This window comes from Pteropus vampyrus, unplaced genomic scaffold (assembly GCF_000151845.1).
Source record: "Pteropus vampyrus isolate Shadow unplaced genomic scaffold, Pvam_2.0 Scaffold44, whole genome shotgun sequence".
NCBI classification, from domain to species: Eukaryota; Metazoa; Chordata; class Mammalia; order Chiroptera; family Pteropodidae; genus Pteropus; species Pteropus vampyrus.
In genome coordinates this window covers 73,381-92,859 of record NW_011888825.1, presented here as the reverse complement: position 1 = coordinate 92,859, position 19,479 = coordinate 73,381, and the positions used below count along the sequence as shown (strand labels likewise).

At 52.6% G+C, this 19,479-nt stretch overlaps 2 protein-coding genes and 1 non-coding gene across 12 annotated transcripts; all 3 read right to left on the bottom strand.

Annotated features, from left to right (window-relative positions):
* Positions 1 to 62: 62 nt before the first annotated feature.
* Positions 63 to 2,941, bottom strand: KCTD11 (potassium channel tetramerization domain containing 11). The gene has a single exon (XM_011358823.2). The coding sequence runs from the start codon at positions 2,111 to 2,113 to the stop codon at positions 1,415 to 1,417; it is 699 nt and encodes a 232-aa protein (XP_011357125.1). The 5' UTR covers positions 2,114 to 2,941; the 3' UTR covers positions 63 to 1,414.
* A 656-nt stretch (positions 2,942 to 3,597) lies between these two features.
* Positions 3,598 to 19,478, bottom strand: ACAP1 (ArfGAP with coiled-coil, ankyrin repeat and PH domains 1). 10 transcript variants are annotated; one of them, XM_011358811.2, is made up of 30 exons: positions 18,006 to 19,150; positions 17,534 to 17,641; positions 17,337 to 17,408; positions 17,009 to 17,109; positions 16,676 to 16,924; positions 16,114 to 16,263; positions 15,885 to 16,022; positions 15,291 to 15,345; positions 14,437 to 14,718; positions 13,871 to 13,928; positions 10,987 to 11,106; positions 10,723 to 10,776; positions 10,579 to 10,637; positions 10,157 to 10,340; positions 9,984 to 10,028; positions 9,765 to 9,860; positions 9,580 to 9,654; positions 9,381 to 9,490; positions 8,205 to 8,256; positions 8,008 to 8,108; positions 7,549 to 7,672; positions 7,237 to 7,448; positions 6,491 to 6,560; positions 6,274 to 6,368; positions 5,995 to 6,164; positions 5,230 to 5,402; positions 4,693 to 4,802; positions 4,499 to 4,609; positions 4,096 to 4,145; positions 3,602 to 3,790 (listed from the first exon to the last, which is right to left on the bottom strand). In XM_011358811.2, the coding sequence occupies exons 1-30, from the start codon at positions 18,497 to 18,499 to the stop codon at positions 3,690 to 3,692; spliced, it is 3,819 nt and encodes a 1,272-aa protein (XP_011357113.2). In that variant the 5' UTR covers positions 18,500 to 19,150; the 3' UTR covers positions 3,602 to 3,689. The 10 variants fall into 10 exon arrangements, with proteins under 10 accessions (XP_023385639.1, XP_023385635.1, XP_023385637.1 ...); XM_023529871.1 differs by lacking the exon at positions 18,006 to 19,150 and adding an exon at positions 19,157 to 19,478 and having other exon boundaries at positions 3,598 to 3,790; positions 9,765 to 10,028; XM_023529867.1 differs by having other exon boundaries at positions 3,598 to 3,790; positions 9,765 to 10,028.
* LOC111738868 lies at positions 8,512 to 8,630 on the bottom strand. The gene has a single exon (XR_002780011.1). It is a non-coding gene; the product is annotated as a 5S ribosomal RNA (ribosomal RNA).
* Position 19,479: the final 1 nt, after the last annotated feature.

Genomic DNA, 19,479 nt, shown 5'->3' with positions numbered 1-19,479 from the left:
GGCTGGGGCCCATGGACCTGGGGACTGGCACTCCCAACCTGGCCCTCAGCAGCCTTTACAAGTTTGTGGTTCCAAAAGCAACTTTATTTTTCTTCTTGTAAGTGATAATAAGTGACTCCCCCAGTGAAAAAGTTGTTCATGAATACCCCATCCCCTCAGGGACCCAGAAATCCTATCCTTTCCCATATCCTCCCCGACTCTCCCCGACTCTCCCAAACTCTCCAAGTTAATCTCCTCTCTGACCTGGGCAGCCTTGGGTCTTCTCCAGCTATCTCCTAGCAACAAGCCTATGGTTGCCTTAGCAACCAAGAGTTCTATAAAGGCCTCCAAGGCCAGGCTACACCCAGTGACTTCTTTTACCTCTCACCAGGAAGATCCTAGTGAGTCAAACCCCAACAGGTCCCTCCTGCATACGTGGTGATGTGAATGCACATGCGTGAACACACACACATCCCTTATGATTAAACTACTAATTCTTAGTCTACTCACACCCAAACCACATACACACCTGGTGCCCAAACAGTTGCTAGGCAACCCCAAACAGGCCTGGACATGCAGGGACCACAGAAAGACCAGCACACAGTTACCATCACCAGCAACACAGATAGGAGCCAGGATGTCAGGGACCCACACATCAGCCAGACACATACTGAATGCACACATATACATACACACACATACACACACACATGAAGAAAGTAAGGCTAGGACTCAAGAAGATGCTACCCTTCTCCCCATGGCCAGCCCCGCCATCAATATGGAATTCTTTAAAATACTTGGCTCTCCAGAGGGATGCTTCACCCCACAGTTTTGGGTATTCTCCTAGTTCCCTTATACCAGCCTAGGATGAGGTGTAACCTTTCTGTCTCCTTCAGTAAATGGCTTGGAGTACAGCAAAGAATCTCCCTTCCCATGTTCCAGAATGTTGTGGCCTAACATTAGTCAGGCCAGGCCAGGCCACTCAAGTCTAGGAGAAGTCACAAACCAGGAGAGCACATTAGAGCAATCCAAAGTCCCTCTTCCTCCCAGACCTCAGTGCCCCTACAGGGTTCTGCTAGGCCTAACCTGGACAGAGAATGGGTCCCCATTTTTTCAGACCCCTAAATACTGAGCTCCCACCAAGGAAACACTGGAGATCCCTAGCCTCAGACAAGAACAAGCCAGGAGAAGCTTTCCCACACCTCCCAGGATTAGCACCAATCCAGACTCCCTGTACCACTTGCGGCCCACAGCGGGCTTGGGTTTGGGGAGGCCTGCCCACATCTAGGCTCCAATAGGTGCAGTGGGACCCTTGACTCTCACAGTTCCCATAGCAGAGTTAGTAAGAGGCTTCAAGGGAGCCTTCATCCCCTTTGCTGACGCTTTCTTTCTTCCTATTCCTCAAACTGAGGGCAGCGTTCTCAGTTCTCAGTTCTCAGTGCCGGACGAAGCGCAGAGATCTGGAGTTGAGCAGATCTTCAGGGTCAGGGAAAACGGAGTCTAGACGGAAGCCATGCTCCAGAGCCACCCGCAGCACCTCCTCCAGGAAGCCTGGTGTGCTTACCACTTCCCGTCGCTCTCCTGGCCCCCCAGTCCACAATGGCTGCAGCCCCAGTCTCCTGTACTCCACTTCGGGGAGTCCTGTGGGGTGGGGTGCCCACTCCAGACGAAAATGTGGGCCTCCCTCTGCTCTCTCCTCATTGACCACACCAAATCGAGCCCTCATGGCACCCAGACATTCTGGGTCGGTGCAGAAGAGGTTGGCTTGAAAAGTGTCCACCTGGACAGAGCTCAGCTCATAGTGGTGTGGGCCCTGGCGAGAAGAGAAGTGCACCAGGCGGGGACTGGCATCTACATCTGCGTGGAGCAGAGCAGCTGTGGGTGCATGAGTCCCCTGAGAGGCCTCCAGTTCCCGCAGAGCATCTAGGAGGGGCCGGATCTGGTAGAAGTCGGCCTCTGCCCTGAGAAGAGCTGTCTCCCCATACCCAAGGGGCAGGTCCAGGCGGCCCAGCCGAAGGAAATTGAGAATGTGCCGAAAGGCCTTACCATCTCGGTCGATGAAGTATTGGCCACCTCCCTGGGAGTTGAGGTTGGGGGGTATAGGGGTGCCAGCCTTAAACATGGCCCCCAGCATGGAGTCTGGGAAGCGAGTCAGGGTCTCCAAAGTGGTGGAATATAGTGTGCCCCCCACATTCAGGGTCACGGGGCCCCCAAAGGAGGGGGGCGAAGAGGGCACAGGAGGAGGGGAAATTTTGGGGCGTACTGAAGACACCAAAAAAGAAAAAAAGGCAGAACTTCCTGGGTTTGTGCAGAATTGAGTTGTAAGGTTCAGACTCTAGGTTGAAGGCACCAGTTGGAGTACAAGGTAGCAAGATTCCGGGCTCACCTAGCTCTCTGGGCGGTAGGGGATGGTTTCCTGGCACAGAAACGCCTGAAAGGCTGAGAGAACTTTTGTAAAGAACACAGGGAAGCCCAAGAGGGAAGGGTAATTTAGGTCAAGACGCATCCGATTCCGAGTGATCAGCGACTCCTTTCTGCGATCTTCAGACAGTGGGTTTCCAGAATCCAACCGGCAGGTTACGGTGGCAAGCACAAAGCCAACTCTTTAAAGGGTCCAGCTTCCGAGTTCTCGGGCAAATCGCTGTCGTAGTGGGCGAGTTCACGCAGGGTTCCGGGGGCCAGTCAGAAGTCTGGCCTTGGCCTGGCTCCGGAGCGGGTCCCAGGAGATAGAGGCGGGGCTGCCTGGAGCTGATGGCGGAATTGCCCCTGCAGCGGCTGAGGAGCGAGGATGCACGCTCAGTCCAAGCTGCGAGTGTCTGAGGACTCTGATGGAACAGGCCGGGGGTCTTGGAACCTGTGCGTCACCGCCTTTCCGGGGTATCGCGGCAGCCGCTGAAGTCCTCTACGCCCCCAGGAAGTGGCCTCAGGGCAGCCGCTGGGGTCCTTTAAGGGACAGCCCCGCCCCCTTGGCGCCCCGCCCTCCACCCCCGTGGGGCTCGCGCTGCTCGGGTGGAGGTGGTGAACCGGAGACACGGGGTGGACGGGCTAGACGGGCGGACGCAGCAGGGGTGGGGTCTGGAGGGTGACTCAGGCGCCTCGCTCCGGATGTAGCCGCCACAGCCCCGTCGGCCCCAGGTGTGCACGACCTCACGTCTGCAGCTCGGCGGAGGCAGGAGTCCCCAATCCCGCCACTTTGAGAAAACGTGGCGTGGGCCAGGGCTTGGGGACTATCAGTTTCTTTCTTGTCGCTCCTGTCAGAAATTCCCGAGGGGGCGGATGCTGAGCTGCGGCATTCCCTGGATGCCTCCAGGCCGGGGTGGCCGAACCAGCCTCTCTATCCTGGCCCGACGCCAGCTCCCCCTGAGAGAAGGCCGGCTTCAGCCCATGCAAGCGGCTTCTCCCGGGCTGAACGGGTCTGGCCGCGTCGCCTGAGCTGGAGAGCCCCACCCCATGGCCTCTGGGTGCTAGGGCTGAGGCTGCAACTTCTACTTCATTCTCCGGGAGTCACCCCTTGCGTGACTCGGGTCTCCCAAACTCCCATACACTCTGCACCTCAAGAGCCGCAGAGCCCAACACCTTGCTGGCCCAGAGGTGGTACCCGATAAATGAACTATGAAGGGAAGAGCAAAGTACATGGGCTTTAATGGCAACGGAGTCAGCAGTGGGAGAGGAAGGGCAGGGGTCGCTTGCAGGCTCACGAAGGCCTGAAATCAAAGCGTGTGGAGATCATGACTACGCCGGCTCAGCTTCTCCGGGTCGTCTGAAGCCATGAGAGAGAAGTCACGGAAGATGTCCAGATACGTCTCATCTCCTGAGGGGAGGGAGGAAGGGCTGGGAGTCCACAACTGGGCCCTAGCATGGGAGAATATGCTGGGGCCAGCTGGTCCAGCCAGCCTGGTAAGAGCATGGGTAGAGGAAACACCTGCACCATCAGGGCACAGCCCTCACCTTTGCTTTGTTTTGACGCCCTGGTGCATGGAATGTGCTTAATTCATATTTGTTGAATAAATAATAGAATTAATTGATGAAGATGGACATGCGGGGGACAGGTCACCAGGGAGCCAGAAGCCCAGAGTTACAATGTTGGGCCTAGTGGGGTGGGGTAGGGTACTTTACCTGTCTGGCCCTGGGCTGCTTCAGCCTCTCTCATCTTTGCCAACCGTAGCCTAAAGAGGAGAGAATTAAGGAATGAATGACAATCTCCTTAACTCTTCCTCACTCCAACTTCCCATCCTTTGAGCAGGTTGTTTATTTATTTGTTTCCCCAGGGTCTAGTGCTTAAAAGATGCCTGACAACAATGTTGATGAATGATGCCTTCCAGAATGAGCTCTTCACCCTCCGAAACTGCCTGCCTCCTTCCTACTCCATAACCCAATCAACACTTGGAGCAACCTGTCTCTCCCCTTGGTCCAGAAGCTGACCTCGCCAGTCCCCAGGCCTGGCACCTTCAGGTCTCCCCATTAGTCCCACCCATGTGGATGGTGCAGGTACTAGCCCTGCCCCCTTGGGCATCCTCACAGGGTGACGATGTCAGCATTGGCTGTTTCCATGGCGATAGTCAGAGGGTCCCTGCCTTCAGAGTCCTGAGCTCCCAGGTCAGCTCCCCTTTTCAGGAACAGGCAGGCCAGCCTAGAGAGGATAGCCAGGTTCAGCCAACAGCTCACCCCATCTGGAGCCTTTCTCCCCAAGGCCATCATCGCTGCCTCTCCTACCCAGTATGCCCAAGAATGGTTGCGTGGTGGAGCGGACCCCGGCCGTGACTGTCTGCCTGGTTCACGTTAGCCCCATTCTGAAGGAGAAATTCACAGGCCAGAAGAGAATTCTGCATTGAGAAGTGGAGAATGGGGAGAGAATGTGGCATCCTTAGAGGCTGATTTAAAGATATTTTAGAGTAGGGTCAGTTCAGGGGGCAGGGTATGGGATCAGGAGTGTAGGGGTACAGCTAGGTGTCAGGCTCTGCTCTAGCTTTTTACATGTATTCATACATTATATCCATAGTACAACCTAATGAGGTATAGGATCCCTTTTTACATCTGAGGAAACTAAGGCACAGAGCGATTCCTAACTGTAAGTGGTGAGAGCCTGGATTCAGATCCAGGTCATTTGCCTCTAAAGCACACACTCTTAGCAACCAGTCTCTATTGGTTATCATTCCCTATGGGGTAGGGGTAGGGGTAGGGGCAAGAAAGTCTGGAGTAGAGAAGGAAAGGAGCCTTAAGGTGGGGTGGGGAGGTTGGCAAGACCCTCACAGCAGCTGTGGCCTGAATCAGTGGTGTGGCATTCTCCTGACCCACGTTGACCCAGTTGACATCGGCTCCATGGGCGAGGGCATCAGCCATGGTGGGGAGGGATGGAGGATGCCCAGCCGCTCGAAACAGCAGAGCCCCAGGATGCAGGCTGCCCAGGTTATCAGAGGGTGGCTCTGTTAGAGAGAATCAGCTTTGAGTCTGGGAAGAAAACCCTCAGTAAAGTCCCCTGATGCTGTAATAGGACAGGTCACTTCCTGATCATGGGGAGGCTTTCAAGATTCTGGGGACTGTAGTAGGAAGTAGAGGTAAATGTGAGTGTGTGTGTGGGTGCCCCTAGGATATAGAGGCTAGAAAACATCATTAACCTCTTCCTGTCCAACCACCCTGACTGGCTGGGATGTTGTGGGTGAGCTGACTCACTGAAGGTCTGTCTCAGCTCTCTTGGCTCCCTCCATCTACTCCAGCCAAACTTACACCCTCCTTCACAGGCCTTTGGAGACCCTAGCTCATTCTCAGTCCTTACTTTTCTCATGCTGTTGACACCCTTACATAGTCCTCCTTGCCTATTCCCAGCCCTATGCGCCTTCCCATTCTTCACTGTAACCCCCAGAACTCTTGCCTTCTAAAACCAGTGCTGGTGTTGTCTGGCCCCTCCAACGTTCTCAAAGGGAAAGCCTGGGTCTTATACTCTGAACCTCCCCACCAGGTTTTGCACAGTGCTGAGCATACAGCAGGTGCTCAGCAAATGCCCAACCAACCCTATACCTGGCTTGGATCTGAAGTTCCCCGGCTGGGGCTTAATGGAAGGCTTTGGGGGCACAGGAGGCTGCCCCCTTGGGGGGCCCCGGCCACCTCTTCGCCCTCGAATCTCAGGAAGCTTGGTCAGGAACTTCTTCTCTACGTATTTGGCATGAATCCAGGCCTCCTTCTCCTGCCTGGAGGGGTGGTAGGGGAAGAAGACAACAGTCTTCCCTCCTCCCATTCTAGAATTTCCTCCCTCCCTGTGAAGAGGGCAGCCCCAGCCTCTCCCCACCCCTGCCTCACCGGGAGCAGCTGGGGCCTGGCTTCTTCACAGCCATGGCCTCCACACGGGCCTCATAGATTTGGTTGATGACTACATTTCCCAGTTCACACATAAGCTACAGGCAGCCAAGGCAGAAGCAGAGTCAGGTGGGGGTGAGCATCTGAGCCCTCAGGGCTCTGCAACCCTGTCCTCACCCCACTCCACACCCCCATACTCTTCATGATACCCACGAGTCACCTTCACTAGTTCCGGCTCCCATGAGTCAAGTGTCAGAGACCGGACTTTAGAGAAATGAACTCCAAGGCTCCTGGAGGAATAGAATGAAAGTCAGGCCTTATGTGAGGCAGCAGCTGCGGGGAGCTGCTGCTGCTCCCGAAAAGACTTGGAGACAAAATCCTGCATGGGGGCCCATGTAGAAGTGCTGGGCCAAGAGGCAGCAAGGCAGCTGGGGCCATGGGGCCCTGACCTGCATCTGGCAGAATCCTGCCTGTTCACCATCCCTCTTCTCCTTTCTTCTCCTACATTTTATTTTAAGGGCTTCAACCTCTCCAGCCACCTCCTTCTCTCTTGGCACTTTGGCCTGGACAACTCTTTCCAGCCATTCTCCTTCCCTTCTTCTAATAGACTGACTCAGGGTGAGGACCATATCGACTTGCTAAGGCCTCACCTTTTTTCTCTCTGTTCTTCATTGTCTCCCTGACCCTCAGCATCCCTAACCCCACACCTCCTCCAATCAAACCAATAAACTCCTCTGAGTGTCCCCCAACCCTGGCTAGACCAGGACACCAAGGAGCTGAGCCTGCCTGGGTTTAACTTATGCCCCTCAGGCTTGGTCCAGGCCTGTGCCCGGTGACCACTAGAACATAAGAGGAAGCCAGGGCAGGGTAGAAAGAGAAGAGCCTGTGTAATGGGCTCTTATCTTGGATCCTCCAACACTGCAGCCAGAAGGAATGGGGCCAATGCCTGGGGCCTTGGGGAGTAACCTGTGGATGCCGGAGCACTGAATGCAGAGGGTGACACCAAGGTTGATGCTGGCCCACTCAGGGGCTGGTTCTCGGCAGTCGCAACACTGGGCATTGCCATCCACACTCTGCACCTGAGCTGCCACATGCCCCACTCCACCAGGCTCCCTTCCCTTGGTCGTCCCGCCGGAACCCAGGGTGGCAGCGGAGCCCATGCCCAGGTGTCCTGAGCCCTGGGGGAAACAGGGGAAAGAAGGAGTAGCCGCAGGGCCTAGGGGAAGGGATGCCCAATCTCCCTGGGCAGCCTGGGCCTACACTCCCATATTAAGGTACCTGGCCTGGACCCCGGGGGCTGTCATCAAGGTGAGCCTGGCTGAAGGCTGTGGCAATGCTGCTTTGTACAGCGCTGATCCACAGCTGCAGGAGGCGTTCTGAGTCAGCCTGTAGGAGGCAGGACCTGGGCAGGAGATGAGATGGAGAGCAGGGAGGGGTCTAAGGCCTAGGGAACATGTGGCAGAATGAGCAGGCTGACATTCAGCTAGTATTCAATTGGTATCAGTCATACTGAAATACTTTTGCAAGAGTTGGTAATATCCTTCTAAATATTTCCCATCACCCTATGCCCACCCCGCAGACTGCCCTACAGTACAGCCACCAAAGGGTTAATGCCTAGGGCTGCATGGGAGGCTTCCAAGTCCCTGCTCCAGTCAGTGATGCCGTTGTGATTGGCTCTACCTTTCCAGTTGGTAAAGATGTAGATATTAGAGCATCATCCCTAGGGATTACACTTACTTGCTTGGGGATACCACCTCAAAGCAGAACCTCCTTTCTGAGTCAGGACAGAGCTTCACTGTGCAGAGACGAAGGTCATCTACTACCACAGTCACAGGGTCCTGGCAGGGGAAGGTGATATACGGGCAAACATCCAGCCAGCTACAGCAAGGGCCGAGTCTCCCTAGGCCCAGGCCTTCAGGACCCAGGCTACCCACCTTGTACTTCTTCTGATAAACCAGTTGGTTGCTCTGAATAGTGAACCACCGTCTAGAGGAGATAGAAATAGAGTTATGGACACAGGCAGCATTGGGATGAGGCTCGGAACAGGAACAGCAGAGAGGCTGTGCCCTTTGCTCCATAAGGATCTTGCTGAGAGGAGAGAGACCTGGGCTGTCTGTCCCATGAGATGTTCCAGAGGAGGGAGGACAGACAGTTGTGCAGATGGGGACATCTAATGGGTGCTATTCACATCTTGGACAACTTAGATTTGATATATTTATTTATTTAGTTTTCTTTTTTTTAAGCCTACAGCACCTGGTATTCCCAGGTGGTCTCCCATCTGAGTACTAACCAGGCCTGACCCTGCTTAGCTTCCGAGATCAGATAGGATTGGGCGCGTTCAGGGTGGCATGGCTGTAGACAGATTTCATATATTTGTGAAGACAACTTTCCAGCAGATGACAATAAAATGCCTTTTCTAATAAAGTAAGTCTATTGCTACAATTTTTTAACAGATGGCAGTATCTTGGAAAGGGGCTCTAATTTCTAATTTGCACAAAGATCCCATATGGGCTGGCAGTGGACCTAGAAGGGGAAGGAGTGAGTCAGAGCAGATCACCACTCTGCTCTGCACCCTGCAATGGCTTTTCATTTCCCTGAGCATTGAGCCCAAGTCCCTACAGAAGCTAACAAGGTGGTATCATAATTTACACCCCCCCCATTAGCTCCAACTTCATCTCGTACTACTTCCTTCTCCCTCCCTCTGTTCATACTCACAGCCTCCTTTCTGTTTCTCTGAAACTCAGGTTTCTCAGGGCCTCGGTGCTGGGCCCTTTCTGCTCAGAACATTCTTCCCTCAGATGTCCTTTTAAGTCTCCACTCAGAAGTCATGAGGCCTACTCGGACCACTCCATTTAAAATTGCAACCCCTTCTCGGCTATCCACATCCCTTTCTTTACTATTTTTTCTTCTGGCACTCTTACTTTCTAATATAAGTATACTAACATAATATTTACTTAATTTTTACATTATTGTCAGTCCTTGCTAATGAAATGTAAACTCTCTGAAGGCAGGGGCTTTTGTCTGTTTTCCCTTGCTGTGCTTAACATACTATAACCACTCAAAAATATTTAATTGAATGAGTTTGGCTAATTGAGGTGTCCTCTCCTCACCTGCTCCAGGTCTTAAATGCATTGCTGGCCCGTTTGAAGAGATGTCCTTCCATGACCAGGCCACCAGACCCCGCCTTTAGGCTTGGCTCTGGTTCCTCCCCACCCAGCTCCTAAGGGCACAGAAGGGTCCAAGGGCAACTTTGTGGGTAAGAGCAAGGGCCCAGGCCCACCTTATTCTCACCCACAGCCCAGCCCTTACCTTTTGTTTCAGCAGCACATGTCTCTGCTCCATGTCTCTCTTCTCTCGAGCTGAATTCAAAACCAGCTGGTGCAACTGGGCATAGGAGAGGCATCTTAGATGGCCCCCACCTCCCCCAACTAGGCCAGAAAAGTTATTTCAGAGCCCAATACCCTCTACCACCTGCCTGCTCTATAGGGCCCTACCTGGGCGCCCAGCTCCTTGCGATACTGGGCCAGCCGGCTCAGCTCTTCGTGGCCCTGCTGGAAATGGGTAGCCTGGGCCTCCACCAAACGCAGCACCTGGGGCATCCAAGGTGGGCAGATGGAAGAGCTGAGGAAGGACCCCTCACTCTTTCCCTCTTCTGTCCTGCTCTCCATCAGCAGGATCCTCCCCACCTTGCCCTTGCCACTACTACAACTCACAAACTCCATGATGTCAAACTTCCTCTTGTCCTCAATCACATTGATCTGAGGGCCCAAAAATACCTCAGGTCAGTCTTGAAAACATAGTGCCCCCTCCCACTGCACACCAGGGACTCTCCAGCCTCACGGTGATGAGCCCTTGGTACTCTAGGCAGACAGGTTGGGGCAGGCACCTGCAAGGCATAATCCAGTGCCCGTCCCCGGTACCCAGCTCGAGCAGTCTTCAAAGCAGCTCCTGCCTCTTCTGCTTCCTGGATCCGGCGCCTAGGGACTTCTGCGTTGTGGGTAAGAGCAGCCTCCAGGCTCTCAGCCCCCCGCCAGAAATCCCGGCGAGCCTCTCGGAAACCCCGGAGACCTCTGTGTGTAGGGGGATAACAAAGAATCCCAGCTATACCCATCTGCCCCCAGTAGCGAACTCCCAAAAGTAGGCCCACTCATAGCCTCTCAGCCTCTGTACAGTCAGAACTCCAAAGGGGTCCTTGAGATGGGGGATAGCAATTAGGCCACCAGAAGCCGCTAGTCTTGCAGCTTCATTCAGGGAGGCCCCTGTGGTATTGGAAAGAGGGCTGGAGGACTGGTTTCCCACTCAACTCACTCCTTGACCAAGGTTTGGATTTGCTGCTGCAGCGTGTGCTGGGTGGCATCTAGAAGCTCCTGAGGGGAAGCAGAAATTGGCAGGTGGGGGTCAGGACAACAGACAACCTTGCTCCCCCCACCAGCCCTACTTATCCCCACTCACCGAATGGCTATCCAGCTTGTGGCTCAGGCTCTCAGTGAATTTGTCTAGACATTCCTAAGCAAGAAGAGGCAGAGAGAGAGTACCAGGCATGGGGTAGTAGAGCCCTCCCCACCTCTAGACCCAGCGCTATGGCTGAATTGGATGGTAGCCCCAGCCTATCTCTGGCCTGGGACCTGCAGACTCCAGACCAACCCTCCCCTTGCTTCCACAGGATCTCTGCTCATCTCAGACCCCATCCCACCCTGGTCTGGGCCCTCTACATACCACCATCATGGGCTCTGGTGGACCCAGGCGGGCCAGATCACAAATGCCAACAATGAAGGCACGGCCAGCAGCAAGGTAATGACGTCCACTTTCCAGGAGGCCATTACCCAGCTTGAGGAGCTAAGAAGCAATAGGGAGTCATGCCATGTGCCACCATAGTCGGTGACACACCCACTCCTGTCCCACTTTCTCTTCCCTTCCCCAGGGCTATGCCCCTCCTTTCCAACCTTGCCTACACTTCTCTGCAGCCCAGTCTAGCTTTCGCAGTTTCTAACACAGACTTGGTACCTTCTCATCTGAGTTACTTTACTCCCACTGCTCTGTGCCTGAAACAAAACTCCTCCCATCCTGTCACCAAAGCCAGTGTTAGCTTTGTCTCCAAAACATCTTTCTCTATCCGCTCCCACACATCTCTCCCTGCCCTGCCCCAACTGCTTGAATCCAGTTCCCTAGAAACTCCACCCTCATGCACCATTGGCTCACAGGAGGTGTGCTCTACCTAGTTGGTGTTAAATTCTACAGTACTTACTGTCTGGACTTATCTCATTCTATGCCTATTGAACATTCCCTCATAAATATTAAGCAATCACTAGGCCACAGGGTCAGGGGGAAGATGGCATGCTAGGTTACTCCTAAGGCCCATTCCACCTGGTCCTAAATAGCAAATAAGGAGGCTTGATAAACAAGGAGACAAGTGACTAGCTTGAAGAGTGTCTCCTTGGAAGAGCCAGGTGGCTGAGCCAGAAGCCAAAGTGAGGTCTCCTGATCCCTGGCTCTTGTTATCTGTAAGAACTGCACTGCCCCTAAAGTAATACCGCTTGGGTCTGGCCTAAGTCACCACATCTGGAATAGAACAATTGTCTGTGAAGCCTGTCAGCTTAGCCCAGTAAACTTTTGTTGAACTGAAAAACACTTTTTAGGACTAATGAAGGCTTCAGGGAAATGTAACTTGACTTGAGATATCTAGCAGGGTCAGTAATGGTCAGGAAACTAGCCACAGTCAAACTTTTCCCCATATCTATGACATGGGAAAAGGAACCAGATGCTCACAACGCCACTATATGGAGCTGAGGGACTGAGTGTCCACTTTTTCCCTTATTCACCCCTCCTCCATATATCATAACTTTCATAAGATTGAAGTAGTGACAAACTGGTATATCTATATAAAAGAATGGTATTCAGCAATGCAAAGGAATAAATTATTCATAAATGAACTATTGATAATAAACTGTTGATGCTATTGATACATAAGAGTTGAATAAACTTCAAGGACATTATTCTGAGTGGGGTAAAAAAAAGGCCAGTCTTGAAAGGTCACATAATGTATTGATTCCACTTACATAACATTCTAGAAATGATAAAAGTCTAGAGATGGTGAACAGATGAGTGATTATCATGGATTAGAGAAGGGAGCAGAGAGGGTATCATTACAAAAGGTAGTACAAAAGAGTTCCTTTGTGGTGATAGGACTTTTGTTATCTTGAGTATGATGTTGTTATAAGAATCTATACATAGATAAAGTGCCACTGGATTATACACAAAGATTTTTTTTTTTAATAGAGTATATTCAAAACAGGTAAAACCGATATAAGGTCTGTAGACAGTTCCTTGCATCATGCCAATATCAATTTCCTAGTTTTGGTGGTGTACCATAGTTATATAAGATGCCGCCATTGGGAACAGCTGGGTAGTGGGTATGTGGGACATATCTGTATTATTTTTGCAACTTCTTATGGGTCTATAATTAACTCAAAATAAAAAGTTTAATTTAAAAAATATATTAATTGATCATCCACTTTTAGGCCATGATATAGTCACTGGGGATTGAGCAAAAACGACATAAAAGTCCCTCATGACACATTTTCATGAGGAAAAACAGACAAGAAAAAAATCAGCAAATGTGACAGACACATACTAAGGTGAATCCCAATGATTTCCACTTTTGCACAATCCCCACCCCTTGAATGTGAGTGAGGCCTGTGACTTGCTTCTAACCAGTACAGTAGGCCAAAGGTGATGGGATGGCACTTCAGTGATTAGGTTATGCCACATGGCAAAGGTGATGGATTTGCTCCTGTGATTATATTCTGATATAAACTGATGCCATCTTGCCAGCATAAACAAGGAAGACTCTCCTGCTGGCCTTAAAGAAGAAAGCTGCTATGAAGCATACAGGGCCAAATGGCAGGAGATTTGATGGCCTTGAGGAGAGAAGGGCCTCAGTCCTGCAATAGCAAGTCCTGCCAACAATCATGTGAACTTGGAAGAAAACCCTGAGCTTCATATGAGACTGCAGCCCCAACCAACACCTTGACTACAGCCTGTAAGACTCTGAACAGAGGACCAGCTAAGCTGTCCCTGACTCATGACCCACAGAAACTATGATAACAAATTATTAAGTCATTAAATTTGTAATAATTGGTTACACGGCAATAAAAATATAATACAGCAAGTAAACATATTGAGATAAATGCTGTAGAGAAAAATAACGAGGATGGGAGTGTATTTGTGTGTACGTGTACATGCATGTGCTGTTTTATAAAGAGTGGTCAGAGAAGGCCTAACTGTCTTGTATTTAGTGTTTACTGGTTTGTCCTCCATTGCCAGTCTATGGACTCCATGGGGACAGAAATAGTCTTGCTCTCCTCAACTGCCCAGGGTCTAGCAAAGGCAGGGCTCAAGAGCTGACTGGGTAAGTCCACAAGTGAGTCTTTTTTTCCAAGATCCTGACCTCCTTAAGGGAACAGAACCACCTCTGTGTTTCTATGTAGCCCCCAAACATCTACCCCACATGATTAGCATTCAATAATTTCTAAGATTCATTCTCCATATCCAACTTTCTCCCTGGCTCCACCTCTCTCATCTTAATCTGATCCCGGGTCACCTTTTCCAGTCGGGTCTCCAATTCAGATACTTCGGCTTCCACCAGCTCTATAGAGGCTCTGGGAAAGGAGAAATGGGGTCAAGGGAACAGAGCTTGGGTCCATTTGGTTTGTTTGCCTTGGCAGGGTCATGTTCGGGGTTGGGGTAGGGAGTAAAGGGTACAGACAGAAAAAGCTGGTGAGTTAAGAAGGCCCACCTACCTATCCTGTCTTGCTCACTAATTCCACAGTGTGATACATACTACAGCCCAGGCCAGAGCAGGAAGGGTAGAAGGAGGGTGGATGTGGCGAGGGCAGGAAGTTGCTAACCGCCCAGAGCAGGTGCTGGGGGAGGGGCAGGGGTCCCAGTAAGAGGGAGGATGGAATGCCAGCTCTGGGGGTGAGAGGCTGGAGGTCCCCCCTGGATTTGATAGCAGAGGTACTACTTTGGCCCACAAGCTTGATCCTGTCCCTTTGAGACCTATTCCCTGTTAGGACATCTGGCCTGGGGAAGTGTGTGTGTGTGTGTGTGTATCTTGAGGTAAGTTGGACTACCCTTCCTCTGTCCCCTAGACCTGCGCACACTTACCGGAAGCGGGGCGAGTCCTTAAGACACTCTTCGAAGTCCAGCTTGACCGTCATCTCAGTTTGACTGCTGTGGGGCCAGTGGTCCCTGGGGCCAGGCAGGTGGGGATGCAGGTAGAGGCACTTCCTGCCCCAGGAGGGGCGTTGATGAGGAAGGAGGAGAGGGTCCTCTCCTGGGTAGAGCCTGGGGGGGGTCCGCAATTCTTTTCCCAAGGGAAAGGGGTGTCCTAGGAGGAGCTCTAACCCCCACACTTCCAGGCAGCGCTGGGAGGGGCAGAGGCGGGGCCTAGGCAGAGGAGAGGGGCCTGAGATCAGAGAAGCCACAGCCCCGCCCTCAGAGACTATCTGCTGTCACCTTCCTGCTGGGGGCTGAGTCTCTCTCTGCTTCTTTCTCCTTTCGTGGTTGAGTTTTGGGAGTCTGGCAGATATAGGTTCAAATCATGATTTGGTCACTTAGAGGTTATGTGACCCTGAGCAAGCTCTCTGATTCCTGTTTCCTCATCTGGAAGATGGGTATGACAACCCCTGCCTCCAGGGTTGTTGTAAGAATTAAAGATGGTATGGTTGACTGAATCACACCTATCACTGTCATCCTGCTGCAGTTAGGTCTTCTTGGACTCCAAGGATCTTCTTGAGTCCAGTCCCCCAGACTACTCCAAACTTTCTTCTCTGCTCTGGCTGCTTGCGGTTTCCTGTGTATGAACTTCCCTCCCTCCTCCCCTTTCCTCAGTGACTGAGTAGGCCCAGCCTGGGCCCCCAATTCACAGCACCCAGACTCTTGCTCTTCTTTTTATTTCCTACTTCTAGGGTGGTGAGGGCAGGGGAAAGTTGGCTCCCACCCCATCTCCAGCTGGCTACATTTTCTGTTGTCTGGTTTCCTTCTCCTGAGTCCATAGAAGCCACAGGGATTCATCTGGAGAGAGAAGGGGTTGGGTTAGTGGTTTTCTTGCAGCAGGAATGAGATCTGGCTCATGCGGCCTCCAGATTCCCTAGAACCTACCCTCAGCCCCTCTCCCTCCCTGGCCAGTGCAGGCAGCTTCTTGCCCCTGCCTGGGCTCACGTTGGCACTGGTTTTGGTTTGAGGAGTTTTAGTTACTTCCAGGTTCCCCCTCTGAGCTTTCTGGGCTTTGGCAGTTCAGCCCTCTGGATGCCAGACACTGACACCAACCAGACTCTGCTTGAGACCCACTGTCTTTGAAAAAAAGGGCAGTACCAGGAGTGGGATGGGTGGCAGAGAGGAGTCAGAGAGGAGGCATGGGGCCAGCAGGTGGTGCCAAGCTAGAGGGGGCACTGAGCCTCTCTGGTTCCTTTCTATACAATGTGGGCCTTGCACACTAGGATGGTTAGGGCCTTAGCACCTGTTGTTATCTACTGGTCTGAAAAGAATGGGAGTTGGGGAACGGGAGCTTGCCAAGAGCCATGCTTAGTGAGATGGTGGTCTGGTGCCCTCACCAGGCTGCAGTGGTGTCACTGTCACTCTCAGGGAGTTCTCGATGGCCTTGTGATCCTGAAGGGGGCTTCCCATGTGGTCCAGCAAACGGACCTCAGTTCTTATGGAATTCTCACTCACCCCGTTCAAGCTTGTGGAGCCTGGAAGCATCAGGGGATCAGGGTTGGGGAACCCATCAGTCTGTTGGTTTTCAGCCCTCCTGCCCCCAGACTGACTAGACCCAGCTCTCACTGTTCTGCTGCTCATCTTCCATGTCCTCCTCAAGCTCTGGGTGGGGACAGGACCTCAGGTATCTTCCTTTGCTATAATACTCCTTTCGCTGCATCTTGTCCAACGGGATGGTAGCTGAAGCTGGGGACAGATTTCTGAAGGTAGAGGAATCTGAGGAATTACCCAAATCAATTTGAGTCTTATGGCCACCCAGGGTATCTAGGCCTCCCAGGTGTCTACTTTACCCACACCCCCACCACAGGGGAGAAGCTCAAGCCCCAGGTTCTCATCTCACTTCTATTACCTCCTCCCATTTTAGAAAACCTTCAGTGACCTCTCCATCCCTCACAGCTCTCTTGGGCTTTCTGTTCCTCCTCACCACCCACCCTTCCCTGGGGACTATCCAGATGGGGAATCCACCCCAGCTGCCCCTCTGTCCTCCCTGGGGTCACCTCCCAGTATTAACTCCCCCTCAGGCAGCAGGGCCCTGGGCTGATCAATGCCCACTGAGAAAGACAGGCTACAGTGGAGAGAGCTCTGGGCTACAATTCTCTTGAGTCCCTGGGGTCCCACCATAGCTAACCCTGGGCTTCTGGGATGTGGTTCCTGGTCATCAGGCCAATCTCATCTTTGACTCCTCTGGCCAGTCCTCCTGCCCAGCTTCTCTCCGCAAGCCTGGGCCCTGGGTCCAGCACCATACTTCGACCGCCACTGCCCTTACTGACATTACCCACATTGCTGTTATTATTATCCAATGGCAGGTTTTTCTGATTCTTGAGGAATTTTCCTTCATTGTAGTGTGCCTTACGGCGCTTCTCAAAATCACTGGAGTCTGTGGGCCAGTTTAAGAGCTCAGCTTTCCTGCTACGCTCTCATCACAGATTCACTCCACCTCCCCTCTCCATTCAATCCCCACCTCTCCTCTCACATGTCTTGGAAAAGTTGTCTGAAGACCCTGAGCTTCTGTTATCACCATACTGGAGGACCTTGGGGCAGAAATTGTCCACTGTTGCAAACCTGAAGGGGAAGGAGACTAGTTGGGGGCAACAAAGGGAGAAAAAAACAATAGGGGCAGGTGGTCGAAAGGGCCAAGTTGGCTGACTCCCCAATCTTGGCCTTGGCCTGAGGGGAACCGTAGTATCTTCCATTTGGGGGGCCAGAAAGCAGAGCTGGCCCAGACCCCAGAGATTTGAGGTCTGAGGAAGACACCCTATATCCCTACTGATCTCTGGCAGGGCTCTCACCTCTCTGCTAGTGCTTCTGGAGTCACTGTGTGGGATGACCCTGCGAGCAGGTTCTCATCGCTGTCTTGCAGCCTACAGAGGGAGGAAGCAGTGCTGAGAGGCAGGCATCAGGCAATATTCAGTCCCTGAGGCCTCTCTGCCTTCCCCCAATCCCTTCCTTTGAATAGGGAAGGGAGTCTGGGCTGAAGTCTCAGCACCTGTGGTAGGGAGTGCTGGGCTCATCCACCTTCATGAATCCATAGTCCTTGTCAACAGGGTGGTAGGTGGCCACGATATTCATTTCATCCCAGTGCTGAGATTTTTTCCTAGGGTGGGGGCAGGACACAAAAAAGGGAAGGTAACCTTCAAGTAACCTCCTCTTCCCAGGCCTCCCTAATTCTTTCGGTCATTCAAAAACTTTTTCTTGTACTCCCCTGCAGTTCCAGAGGTGTAAGAGGATGGGGTTGGAGTCACACCTAATTACAATCACGTACTATGTAGCCAGAGTTTATCCGGTACCTACTGCTTTCCTAAAGACTTGGAAACAGATTTCACACTCACTTGCCCTCACCTACTCCCACTTCCAGTTCTCAGAATTATGCACCTTCCCTCCTCGCTCCGCCCTCTCCACTGTCTGGAACTCCTCCCTCCCGCCTCCGCGCTGCCGGCCCGCTGAGCTGGGATCCTTACTTTTCCTCAGTGGGGGATTTATGCATCAAGGTGGAGCTACTGTTTTTTAGGATGCTCCGGGGCCGATCCTCACAGGGTTTGTGGTGGTGCAAGCAAGTTGACCCCGAGCGCGGACTGCATCCGGAGTTGTGTACCCCAGACCCCTCCGACCCAAGGCCGGACGTCCGAGATATGCTTGTTCCAGGAAAGGGGGTATTAAATCCGCCAGGGTATGTGCCGGACCCAAGGCTGTGGCCTGCAACCTCCCCAGGATGTTGGTTGGGCCCGGAACCGAGGACTGCTATCACCCCGGAGGGCCAGCTAGAACCAGGACTGCGAATTACGACTCCCCCAGAGTGCAGAGGGTGCCCAGAACCGTGAGACAAGACAACTCCGGAGGGCAGCCCGGCGCCTGCCTCGACTCCTCTGATGCCTCCTGGCACTCCCCTGGTTGCCCCTCCAAGGAATTCCCGATTGAGGCCGCCAGCAGCCCCCAGAGAGTCCTGCTTCTCCATGACCCCACTAGGGGGCCACTCTCAACTACCCCGACCCGCCTCCCTGCTCCACATAGCCTCTCCCCTGAGGCCCCGCCCCCACCGCGGAGGACAAGGGATGCTTGGATCCCTCCTCCTACTATGCTCCTTGGAGTCCCGGTGGGCAGAATCAAGACTATATATAGGGACCTTGGGCTGGGAGCCCCTCCGCTTGCTCCTCCCCTTATTGTCCCACCCAAAAATCTTATTTCTTTGTCTCTGGGTTTTGTTCCCGCCCTTTTCTCCCCATCACCGCCCTCATCTGAATTGTCCAATCATAGGGGTCCTAGTCTTGGGGTCAGAAGCCTTGTGACGTCACAGTCCTTCAACCTTAACGCGAGGGTCAGAGTTGGGCTGGGAGCTTTATAGCTATGGGGGATCTTTTGGGACTATTAGCGTCGTTGCTTGAAACTGCCTGCCTAGGTTTCTTTGGATTTTTTATTCGTGGCTTTAACATCTATGTTTGGATTGGTGTTAAAGGTGGGCTTGACTGGAAACACTGTGAGCCTTTTTCCTCCAAAAGTCGGCCCGCTTTGCCTCTCACGAGAGGTGATAGAAAGTGGAGAGATTGCAACACTGTTGCAATACATGTCGGGGCTCAGTGGTGTGGAGGGCAGAGATTTTCATTCATATAGCTACCTGTTCCGCTCACACCGCTTTCAGGCCTGTTGCGTGAAGAGGAGACACCTCCTCCTGTTGCCATAAACCGAATTCTTCTAGGTGTAGCCTGTATCGGGGGCAGTGTCGTCGGTGCCGCTGTCGCAAAGTTGAAAGTGTTCTTGGCGTCCGCATTCCCCCTCCGTCGTAAAGATGCCTGCGGCAGTCATTTCTTCCACTGTCGCAAAAACTCCCTGCCCGTCTTCACCTATCTCGGAGCCATTCCGTCTCCTCGTCATGCCGTAAAGCAAACCTTTCCGACCCCGTCGTCCTTCTGTTCCCACGGTGGTAGTCATTAACTCCCT

Bases quoted from the DNA above. Each gene is read 5' to 3' on its own strand.
- KCTD11 (XM_011358823.2), bottom strand. From the start codon at position 2,113: ATGCTGGGGGCCATGTTTAAGGCTGGCACCCCTATACCCCCCAACCTC.
- ACAP1 (XM_023529867.1), bottom strand. From the start codon at position 18,499: ATGGAGAAGCAGGACTCTCTGGGGGCTGCTGGCGGCCTCAATCGGGAA. The intron at 16,925-17,008 runs GTGGGGATTGAA...ACTGGCCCACAG, and splicing joins CAAGACATGTGAGAGGAGAG to ACTCCAGTGATTTTGAGAAG. The intron at 14,719-15,290 runs GTAGCCAGCTGG...TCCTCTGCCTAG, and splicing joins GAAACCAGACAACAGAAAAT to GCCCCGCCTCTGCCCCTCCC.